General features: G+C 41.4%; 1 protein-coding gene and 1 long non-coding RNA gene across 6 annotated transcripts in view; both read left to right on the forward strand.

Annotated features, from left to right (window-relative positions):
• The first annotated feature begins 3,430 nt into the window (after positions 1-3,430).
• LOC136714663 (uncharacterized) lies at positions 3,431-5,418 on the forward strand. The gene is made up of 3 exons (XR_010805041.1): positions 3,431-3,736; positions 4,161-4,303; positions 5,068-5,418. It is a non-coding gene; the product is annotated as an uncharacterized LOC136714663 (long non-coding RNA).
• A 3,656-nt stretch (positions 5,419-9,074) lies between these two features.
• Positions 9,075-12,263, forward strand: part of osbpl9 (oxysterol binding protein-like 9) — a 103,550-nt gene continuing 100,361 nt past the window's right edge. For 4 of the 5 annotated variants that reach the window (XM_066692576.1, XM_066692578.1, XM_066692577.1 and 1 more), the window contains exon 1: positions 9,075-9,220. In XM_066692576.1, coding sequence (XP_066548673.1) covers positions 9,110-9,220 — 111 coding nt within the window. In that variant the 5' untranslated portion in view covers positions 9,075-9,109. Of the gene's footprint in view, positions 9,221-9,538; positions 9,558-12,263 lie in introns of those variants that run through there. The other variant, XM_066692579.1, reaches the window with a different exon arrangement.

Below are 12,263 nucleotides of genomic sequence, written 5' to 3' on the forward strand. Positions count from 1 at the left end.
TTTTTAACAGTATCCTTTGTGTGGGAAAAGACCTGTATGTCTGTGTACACATACACATGCCTAATGGAAAATCAGACTGGGACAAAATGACAACGAAGAGTGGAGACAAAGGTCAGCCATCATTCAATATATCCAAGGAACAGGTTGAATATGTGTCATCCTCACTCATCCATCCCACTGTTCGCCACTAGAGGTCGTCATCCCCCGAGTTCAAACCATTCTCTCCATTTCATTAGCGTCAATCACTCCATTAACATTCAACCCTATTGGCCCCGCACCTCACATCCCTGTTATCTGCTTCACCCAGTTCACTATTTAAACCCCTGAACCCCCCACAATCAATGCTAAGTTTTGTTTCCTAGTGTTGACAACTCTAAGTATCCCAGCTATCGTTACATGCGTCTCGTTAACGATTACTGCATTTTCTCCTCGATTTTCTCGGATTCTCCCTACAGAGACCATCGCCTGACCCCCCGCCTGCCTTCCTGGCTTCTCTTTTGCCTGCTCCTTCGGATCCTGTTTGCCTGCTCTTCACCCTCGCCTGCCTCGACTCTTCTCCATCTCTCTGCTCCTGGGTTCTCGGGTCCGGTGTGACAGACTATCTCTTAGAACAGGACTTCAGCATTCCTGAAATATCATGTGTGATGTCTGCAAGTGTGAGACCCATCCGGAGGAAAATGACATGCGATGGACAGTTTGTAAAGGCAACATACAGAGACGGCTCTGATGATCTTGTCATTGACATCAGTGCAGAATATGCCGATTCAAGATATAAGAAGGTGAAAGAAGTGTGGGAGACAGGTAGGGTATTTCTTACACATACACATGCCTCATGGAAAATCAGATTGGTGAAAATAAAGTCATTTAGGTCCTGAATCATTTGCACTAATGGTTATAAAAAGAAAAAATGAAATATTTGCTATCCATACTGTAGTTACAGTCGGTTACAATGCAACGTGAGTATTGTTTGTCTGGTGTCCACTATAAAGAAGATTTACATTTCAATTAAAGTGTGAAATGACAAAGTGAATCAGAAAGCAAAACCTGTAATAATAATAATAACAAACCCATTATATATTTATCCCCATTGATTCCAGTATCAGCGATGTGCTGTGAACAGGAGAGACACACACTTTTGAAGCACCACATAGGCTATCCATGCTCATAACTCATGCAATCCACTAGACTCGTATACACTTTGAATGATTTGGGATTTGACGTCAAAAGCGCTCTGTGGCTCCCTGCGAAGGGCGCTATACAAATACAAATGTATTGATTGATAGATTGATAGATTTCTGATTGTCCAGTAAATAAAGTTTAAAGTCAAGGTTTATTTCTGACCAAGCAACAGGAAATCTTGCTGGTTTCCATAGCATTGGCTAGGGGAGTTTTGGACTGGTTATTTCATGACTTGGGAACACTGATACAAGTGGAAACGTCACCTTTTTATGTTTATTCCTGCAGCCTGAGTTTGAGCTCACAATCTGAGTTCACTACAGGTCTACATTCTTCATTTCAGTAATGTAAGCGAAAATCGATTGCTTCAAAAAGTTTTGTTTTTACCACTGGCTAGAAATAGACTTACCACTGCAATACACATCATTCCCACTAGATAGAACAGAAGTATAAGGTTCATTTTAAACCTGTAAGACTTACACTTCTGCCCCATCAGGTGGATATTCTGTGTACTGCACTGGAATGTTTTTGGTTTTGTATTCATCTTAGAAAGGCGTACAGGATATGAAAAACAGAAGCAATCGGATCTTTATACTTTATAATGCTGTTTATGATTCATACTGCTACTTCATTCCGTATTTCAAGCCAAGTACATTTTGGCAGAACTTAGATTCTGATTTGATCTACATCAGTGTAAAACCAGTTACTTTCCATGATCCTTGATTGGAATCCTTAATTTATATTTAACATTCATATTTTACATTCATATTCAGACTAAATATTTAATTAAAAACTATTTATTTTGTGAGTCAGAGATTTAAGATTTAGTTAAATATTTAATCAAACAATAAATATTTATTTAAAAAAAGGAGATTAAGCATTTATTTAAGTATATATTTAAAAAAAGTGTCCTTTATTAATGTGAAAAAAGTGTGCGCTGTTTTACATTTGGCGCCCCATAGAACTGCAGTGTGTTTGACAGTTTGATGGAGCCCATCAGAGCAGGATGTCCATTTCATGTATCTAATCTTCTTTTGCTTTTGCTGACTGCTAGGGTCCAGAGAATATGGGATTCAAGTCGTTCTTGAGGCTGTCCTACACCTTGCCTACCGTGCTGGGGCTCTTGTGCTGGCGGTGGTGCACGTCTCGCTGGAAAGAGCGCGACACCAGTCACCACGCAGAGGAAGGTGCTGGAGTGGGGCTGCCTGAGGCACACAGCTTCGCTCCCTCTTCCAGCCACGGCATCGAGGAGAAGAGCTGCAGGGCGCAGATGCAAGTGCATTCTGGTCTCGAGGACTTTGAATGTGTGGCTGTTCTGGGCAGAGGGGCGTTTGGAAAGGTAAATTCCAGTAATCAGAGTCATCATGGTTATAATGTGGGGCACCTCCAACGAGCAGTAGTTCAATAGAACATGTGGAGAAGAGATATTTGCTGGACACCAGTTTTCCTAAAAAATTTCTGAGGACAATTAAGAAATGAATATTTAACCTTTAACAAAAACATTGTCTGTGACTTATTAAAGTGCAGCATTGGTGAGGATGTGTTACTGAATGCTTGTGTTGTGAATGTAAATCCTGGGGTTAGACTGGAGTTTGACCATCTTGATTCTGTGTTGCTTTGATAGGTGCTCCTGGCTGAACACAAGAACAGCAGAGAAATGGTGGCCATCAAAGCGTTAAAAAGAGTAGACCTTGTGACCCATGATCAGGTTGACAGGTAAGGTTTCATTTTTATTTTAGTTTGTAAGCAGAGCAAAGATCAATAAACCTAGTCATGTTTTTAATGCTACACAGCAATGCACTGCATTAGCAAAGTCTTCATTGACTTTGTACTTTCTTACTTTGCAGGAAAGCTGCCATTTTGTTGCTTCTGCACCCGAGCTCTTTCTAAATGTATGTTGACATGCTGTCTGTCTTTTGTCTCGCCTCAGGCTCAGGTGTGAAAAGAGGATTCTGGAGACTGTCAGCAGTGTGCAGCACCCATTTCTGGTGAACCTCCTGTCCTGCTTTCAGACGCCACAGCATGTCTGCTTTGTGATGGAGTATGCGGCGGGAGGAGATCTCTTTGTGCACATTCAGGCAGCCAGGTTTTCGGAGCCCCGGGCTGTGTAAGTGCAGAATCGTTCATCTCGCTAGATAAGCTCGCTCTGCGAACAGTGATGATGTCGCCTGAGGGGCATTTCAGCACTGTGTACCTATATGGTCAGAAATGATTGCAAATGATTATTCCTAACCATTGGCCTCAACCTCCACATAACAAAACAAAGTACAACTAAATAGGCTAATACGATCATGATCACAAAAGGAATGCAGATGCAGTTTTTGGTGTCTGTTTGTACTGTCTTTCAGATCCGATGACATAGATTGCTGGAGTTCCTGCATGGACAGGAAATTGGCTGGTTTGGCTCACTTACATTTGAGTGCAATCAGCTTAAAAACCAAAGAGGACAAATATTTGAACTGTGCTTTTTTTGTCGTTGGTCTCTTTTCTTGAACAGATTTTATGCGGCTTGTGTGGTGCTTGGCTTGCAGTTCCTGCATGAGCGCAAAATAGTGTACAGGTAAGTTATCACACTTCAGCAATTGAGATCAAGCGCAGTCTAAACTCTTCACCGATGTCATTTAATTCCTCTTCTGTTTTGTATTATTATGTATGTATTATTGTGATGCTCACAATAGAATATCCTAAAATCAGTGTGGACATGTACCTGAATGCAAAACGTTTGAGAACATGGATGACAGTGGATTAGTTCTTGTGTTTCTGGCAAGTTCTCTTGATATTCTGCAATCCAAGTGATTTTATACTGTGTTATTGCAAGGATTTAAAGCCTTGGTGCTGGACTCAGAGGGCTATCTGAAAATCAGACTTTGGTCTGTGCAAGGAAGGTACATTATAAAACAATTGTATTGTTTTCCTAGTTTGACATCATTTGTATAATTTCCATTTATACTACCAAGTGTTTCTTCCCAACTTTTTCTTGCTAGGCATGGGTTTTGGAGCTCGAACTCGTTCAACTTGCGGCACTGCAGAGTACTTTGCACCAGAAGTCTTGGCACAGAGGCCGTACACCCGGGCAGTGGATTGGTGGACACTAGGTGTTGTCATCTTTGTGATGCTGGTTGGTGAGGTGGGTAATTTGTAATAGAACTTCATTATTTTTTTTTATTTTTTTTACCTGTTGATTTAGAAAATGACAAATATCCAGCTTGACTCACCTAGGAATTTCAGACTGCTACACATATCCTCTAAAATACTAACCTTAAGCCCATGTGCTGCTTTTGCCCATGAAGTTCCAGGTGCCTAATTAGAGGCTCCTTTTTTTGGCCACTGGCTGTGGAGCACGAATAGGTTTTAGCAGGATCTGGTCACTGGGGAATTATTACCCCCCTTAGCTGTCTTTTTCTAGACAGGTCTCGATCTGTGCAGGGGGTGGGGAAGAAAGATCATAATCCTCTCTTTGCTCCATTGTGGTTAAAACCATTTCATTGAATGCCACCAAGGCAGTGTTAAATCTATACCACCGAGGGCCAGTTGGGATTTAATTCAAGCTTTGATTGCATAATTATAGTATTTGAAAATTGAGTCTTATAGTTCCAAAAACTGCTACACAAATGAGTATTTTATTTCATACAGATCTCTCATGCATACAGAACTGACAGCACATGCCTTTATTGCCAGGTTAGGATAGCAAAATGTTCTGTTAGCCAGGTTAGCTTCTCGTGGGATTTCAGTTATTGCAGCGATGAACTGTGTGTTCTATCATTTATCTGCTTTAATAAGTCATGTCTAAGGTGTGCATTGACCATTGTGTTGTGCAGTAGACAATATTTGTGTGGCTCTTGCATTCCCAGGCTCCGAATGTAAATAATCTCTCTCTCATTGTGCCTGTAGCATCCTTTCCAAAGTGACTTCAGAAGAGAGATGTTTTACAGAATTGCTAAGGCTAAAGTGCAATATCCTCAGTTCCTCTCCTCAACAGCCACCTCCATCATGGAAAAGGTCTGTATGCCAGGGTTATTCTTTCTTGTGACAAGTTTTTGCCTCCAGCTTGTCCCTCTGTATCCTGCTTATAACCGTAATGAATGGATGTCACTGTTATTGAAATGTTGTGGAATTGGAGAAAGACCCAGTGATTGTAGCAGTGGAGTGAGATTCACAATAACAATGCAATACCAACATGTGCTCATCTGTGCTTCCAACTATGGGAACTTATTTTTAACATGTTTCACGTTGGCACACACATCTGCTCTACAGCCGCTCTTTCACATGAAGGTGGCACCGCCAAACCCACAACCCGGCTGCTCACCAGTCTGCCCTGGAGGTCTCGTCTGCGTGGGGGGCTCCTCTGCCAGCTTCTTCTGCACTACAGCCCGGGCAAATGTCTCATAGTTGGAGTTCTGACCAGTGCCCACACCAGCTGGCACTGACCGCCCTCACGCAACCGGGCTCCTGCCAGCTTCCCAGGGTGCACACACAGCAGACCACAGTCAAGGAGAGGGCACGCTCTTGCGGCACACAGTTCCACATGCGGCCACCGCACCCTGCCCCCGGATGATGGCCACGCGTCCTGCGCCACCTGCCTGGTGCCAGACCACCTGTGCAGGGCACTGGAGGACCCCTCCTGCGTGATCAGATGCCACTGCTTGGAGCACATCTCCAGACGGCCTTCCTCAGGACATTTTCTTAATGCCAGACTGTGCCAAATAAAGACTTGATGCTTTTAAATCAAACACTGAAGTGTGATATCAGGTTAAAAGTCAACAACTTTCTTGACACTTTTTTTTTAATACTCTGGACTTGTATTAAGAACATTAGTAGGGGGCCTCAGGAAATAGACACAGGAACAGGGAGTCAAGTCTATACCCAATTGCTGCCGCTTGCGCCGTTCCCCCTGCTGCGCTCCTCTGCGTCTCACCGCCCGACTGGCTCTTGCGCTCAGCTTCTCACGGACTGCGGACCCAGTGTGTCTCCTTCCCGTCTGACTCCATTCCCCTTTTCACTGGTCAGCTCCCTGTCATAGGGCCGGAGGACAGGTGAGAGCAGTCCAGCGCAGGTGGGGACACCTGTGGTCAGGGACAGGTGTGTGGCGAAGGGCAGAGGACCGTGATTAGTGATAAAACACAGCACTCAAACTCCCCTTCACTTTGGGAACATTAAATAGATCACAAATTCAAGATCCCCATAGGATTATGTCCAGAAAAAAGATCATGCCAAAGGAATTAGCCTTAATAACCAAATACAATTCAGTCACATTGAATATGTTCTGTAAGTATTTAGTATTTAGGAAGTACTTATGTACTGATGCCTTGTTTGTAAGACATTCAGACAACCCTCCCACAACACCCTGCTTCCTTGGATTCACAGTTAAAAATCTTGACAGAATCCTGTAGGATCCTTTACAATCCTTTAGGATCCCCACTTTATGTATTGTCTGTACTGTTACCTATAAGTGGGTTAATGGAAGACATTTTGAAACCCTGAAAGTCAAATACATATAATATTAACATGGTTAATGTAAACTGAATTTTAATAGAAATATACTGTAATAATACCTAATAAGATTAATTTAATTCTCAAATCATGAATAATTCATATTTTACATGACAATGATCAATAATAATATAATTTATTGATAATCATACATTCTCCAGTGCTATGAGGTTTCAGGACATTTGATAAGATTTATAGAAATTGGGCAATATTTTGAGAAAAGCCTCACTTTCATTTCCAGATAACTTAAATATTTCATATTAATGTGCAGACGAAGCGTGGACAGCTTTGGCTTTGGAGCTGCAAACTCCAGCAGAACTAACATGGAGTCGGTGTTGAGAGAAATCAGTCCTATTCACAGGAGTTCATGGAATCGGAGTTCCCTTCATGCTGCACCAGCTTCATACTTTACAGTGTAATCAGAAAATGGGCCATTTAATCAGTTCATATCAGATTGAGTAGCTTTACGATCCGTTAATAATCTTTAATTAGTATAAATCTTTATTCCTACTGATTGTTGGGACACTTAAAGGTTAAATACTCACATACTGATAAAATTAATTAGAACAGATTTTGTTTGTGTGTACAATATTATATATAAACAGGTTTCGAATCTACATTAAACCTGTGCATTCAGATAAATACACGTACAATATTTTGTATGTATTATTATGGATTTCCTTACCAGGAACTTACAAATTCACATAATACGTGGAAATTAGGTTATAATGTATATGTACACCACTAAACATGCATAGGCCTATTATTTTATTGCTCAACTGTCAATCTTTAAAATATTATATTTCTGCTGTACTTATCTAGCACGAAACTAATAAGATCCTTCATGACATGACTGAAGGGCGATTCACACCCCCTGACTCGGTGGCGCTGGCCATGCAGTGCCTCTGTCTCTGGCTGACACACACGTCTTTGTCACACAGCGCTCATTTGTTGTTTTGAAGTCGCGGCTGCACCAGCGCAGTCCCTCTTGAGAAGCTGCGCGGCTGTGCAGACTTTGCAGCCTGTGGATGCGTCGCATTGTGACGTCTTTTCCGGCTGAGTTCATGCAGACGGATAACTTGGACAGTATCGTCGCAGAGTCTGCGGAAAGTCTGCGCAGAATCGGCAAAGTATTCGTGCCGTGAACGCGGCCACTGACACACAAGGGGAAAAACGGGGTCGGGGTCCTGGGGACAGCAGCGCTGCGTGAGGGCCTGGGAGAGCCGCTCCACAGCGCCTATGGGAAGGGCGGACTGCACTGCCAGCGAAGTCTAACTACGACTCTCAGTGACCGAACTTGACAGCCAGGCTGTTGGCACCAACCCACTGGCCCCTGTTAAAATCCAACAAATCTCCCAGCTGGATCACCTGAAGCTGCTGGAGAGCAGGAGTGGGCAGCTAAACACAGGGCTCCACAACAATGGCTCCTCCAACAGCCAATACAGAGTGCTGCCTCCCACCTCTCTACCCAGTAAAACCAAACAATAAAATCCAGGAGGGGAAGGAAGGATATGGGGAGGTGTAAAAACATGTGTCTGTCATAATCCACCCCCCCAGATTTTTTAAATTCTGAATATGTTGTGAATCCACATTGACTCTAGGCCAGTGGTTCCCAAACCGGTCCTGGGGGACCCACTACCCTGCTGGTTTTTGTTCCAACCAATTACTTAATTGAACCTTAATTGAAGTAACAATCTGCTTAGATTGTACTTTTTAAATTGTGTAAGAAAATAGTTGTTTCTTCAATATGTTTTTTAATATAATTCTATTCTTAACTTAAAACCCCTACTGTTTAAAATAATTAAAAGTCTCTGATTTAGGAAATTATTAGTTCAATTAAGGGTTCAAGTAATTGAGAGCTCGGTTGGAACAAAAAACAGCAGGGTAGGGGGTCCCCCAGGACCGGTTTGGGAACCACTGCTTTAGGCTGTTTAGATGCCGACTGACTTGCTGGTTTAAAAAGGGAAATTAAATTTGATTGGCACCAGCACAAATTAAGCCCTGGGTGACCTCATATAACTGATTGCATTGTTGTGGGTATATGTTGCTTTCATATTTGAATTATAATTTAAGCATTTAATCAGATTAATACGCTGGGGGTACATTACATTAAGTAAAAATGGTTTATACACAGGAATCATAGACTATTATCTTGTTTTGGAGAAGAGTTGTAAGTTGTGTTCCTCATATAAACACAAGGGGAAAATGCATGCGAATCCCGTGAAATATGATACTGTCCCACTTGACTACCAAGTTATGTGTTTATCCAAATTCTTTAAACTCGCCAAACCACAAAGCACACCCTGCAACGTCAAACACCAGCCTCCAGCGCTCGGCAAGCCTCGTCTGAGGTCAATGCCCGGGAGTTGTGTAGTAGTGACGTAACGCCACACATTTCTCTCCTAGCACGCCCCGCCCCTTGGTACCTTAGCCAAGTTTAAAGATGGCGTCCATCATGGAAGGGCCGCTCAGTAAATGGACTAACGTCATGAAAGGTTGGCAGTATCGTTGGTTCGTTTTGGACTACAACGCTGGCCTGCTGTCTTACTATACGGTATGTACTGTTAAGACAATTATACTGTCGAGCAGGTTTGGGAAAGGGCTGCGCGGTGGTTGCTGCTGCTGCTTTCATAACCCACTCTGCCAGAACTAGCCGAGTGAGAGGGGGAGGGAGGCCTGTTGCCAGTAGTTGGGAATTTCAACTGGGAATGTGGGCGGGGACTAGGAGTGACACCGTTCTTGACCTATCAGAAACCGAGTTAGGCCCAAGTTGGCGAATAGAGTTGGAGCAGGGGCCGTGTGTGCAGACAGACTGTGGAGCGGTGCATCACGCTGATACGATGCAGATGTCTGCTACCACAAAGGGTGGAGGCTAGCCTGTGCTTTCTCTGGTAGGGACAAATGCACGATGTTTCCCGGTTGACAATTTTAGGCAACAACGTAATGTGCGAAGATGTCAGCCACCTCCGCTTAGAATTACTCCCACGTTTTACACAAAGCTAACTCACCCTCTGGTTCACATCACAGGACAGGCAGCGTGACTTGTCGTGCGGCTACAGCAGCCGTGTTTCAATGACTATAGAAAAGCTGTTCTTCCACAGTCTCGGTCTTGCTTTGATTTTCTCATGCGTTGTTGATTTCTGCTCGACGCACGCGACGCAGTAAGTCTCTAAATTAGACGCAAAATTCCCGACTCCGTTTGCCAGCGTTATTAAGTCCCTGTCAAGAAGTCTGTCTTGCACCAATTGCCTATACATCATACTGCAAAATATGTACATTCAAATATGCATCTTTTAGCATCTCATATTTTCAAATGTTATGCATTTGTAATACCAAAACATTGCTACAGCATTTATCTATGTATTGTTATTGCTATTGTAGTTCTGATTATATTTTCTTGAATATTAGCCTTCATATTGTAATGTTGCACAATTGGATAGTTTTACAGTGATATATTTATATAATGAATGCACTACTAACTCGTTGGGGTTATTTTAGTTTCTTGTTATTAATTATAATTGTATAATTTTTTTTTCTTAGATGTTAATATGACAATTTACTGTGTTAGACTTGGTGACTCATTTTAGTTTTGTGTTTTGGACTGGCATGTTTAGTGTCCAAACTAAACGTAACGTTTGTGTGTTACACTTTGAGTTGTGGAAATCACTTATGGTGGACAAAAAACAAGAGCTTAATCTTCATTTCATGAAGGAAAGCTGTAGACCATTGAAAATAAGCAAAAAGTTGTAACTGTAGACCCAGATATCTCTTGTATCGCGTATCTTCTAGTAAATTGGATTGCATCTGTCGGCTTGTTTTTGCTTTTCTGCCCCATTAGTACGTTTTTATATCTGAAATGCAAACTTGTGATTCCCGTACATCATGTTGACCTGGCATTTAATAGAGTATTAGCTCCCTTGTTTATACTATGAAATCACTCTTAATGTTCAATGTTAGGCAAGGCAGAGGGAGCAAGTAAACCTCTCAATGCATAGTACTTTGGTTAATTCCAGGTTTTATGTAGGCATGTATCCAAATTGCACTGGTGATGCAGAAAAGTACGTTTTATTTTACTGCATATGACTGACATGCATATTTACTCAAAGTAGTGTAGAGTATTGAGGTGGTCATGCCTGATATTGCCCAAAACTCTTTGCAACAAGAGTCTTGTTTATAACCGTGCAAATAAGCAGTGCTCATGTTTAAGTCAATCATAATAAATGTAGATTTCGAAGAAATCATACTGTAGTGTTCAAATAACAATAAGCAAAATATTATTAACTTCGTTTTAAAATACTTATCTAACACAACAACTTTGTTAAATAAACATGTATGTCTATGTAAAATACATTCCTATTACAGAAGACATATGGGAATGGCATAATTATAGCAGCAATTAGCATACCTGTCAACTCTCACGCATCTTGACAATAGACTCCTACTATTGTTTCCCGATGACTTCTTATAACAAATTCATATTAACTATAAAGCTTGTGACTGTTTGTTGTATAAAGGAATATTTTGCAATTACAACTGTAACTGATCGACCAAAATGTTTTTCTTTTTACAGTTTCATTAATTTAATTTACTAAACATTTACTTTTTTCAAGTTATCAAATCACACTCAACATATACTAGACTACCAGTCTACGTTAAATCAAATCACACTCATGCCTGTGGGTTCCAGTGAATACAAAATACATTTGCCTTTTAAGTGGGTTTAACATACCAGTGTTTTTTTCGCAAAGACAAGTGACAGAGATTGGCAGCAATTAAAAAAAGAATAGATAGCGGGTGTATTATTATAATTATAATTATAATTATTATTGTCATTGTAATTAGTAATACTTAATTGTGGCAACACAACCAATAAAAATAAGAATCTCTTCCATTTTCCACTGGATTAGGCTATATTCTGCTTGCTTCATAAATAATACCAAAATAATCCGAACACTTCACAAACATCCGTATTATTGATATTTTCAATGTATTACAAATGACAATAATAATAATAACCCACACGCTGTCTCTTGTGTTTTGAGTTGTGCGGATCTGTCACCTGTTTATAGCAGCGTGCTGTTTTTGTTTTTTCTTCTAATGCAGTTATATCTAAACCACGGCCGGTTTCTGCTGGAGGCGGGTTCTAGCCTAAGGAACCCCGTCAGCAGCTTTACAGGCTGATTGGATCGACTCTGGGAGAATCAGCCGACGGGGGTTAGTGAGAGAGAATGAGGCTCACAGTACAGTTACCTGTTCAGGTGTTTTTACATAAGTGCGACATCTAATGCCTCGTTTCCACTGGCTTCCGTGCTGGGCTGGACGTGTTCCGCAGCTTTTTGTAAAACCTGGCCATTGTAACAAGTCCGTCCCTGTTATGAAGAAAAGAACAACATGGCAAAATATGACAAAACAATAGAGACCTAACCATTCTGATGCAGCAAACTCTCAGTCCATGTTACTTTCCATTACTACAAGCATGCAGATTTAAATTGGATGTGTGTGAAATTACTATATTGGGATAAATACATATCCTGTATAATAAAACGTTTTTTTTTCCATGCTTGCTCGCTGGACTTGGCAGCAGCACTGTTGCATTT

The sequence above is a fragment of the Amia ocellicauda genome, chromosome 19, assembly GCF_036373705.1.
Source record: "Amia ocellicauda isolate fAmiCal2 chromosome 19, fAmiCal2.hap1, whole genome shotgun sequence".
Lineage (NCBI taxonomy): Eukaryota > Metazoa > Chordata > Actinopteri > Amiiformes > Amiidae > Amia > Amia ocellicauda.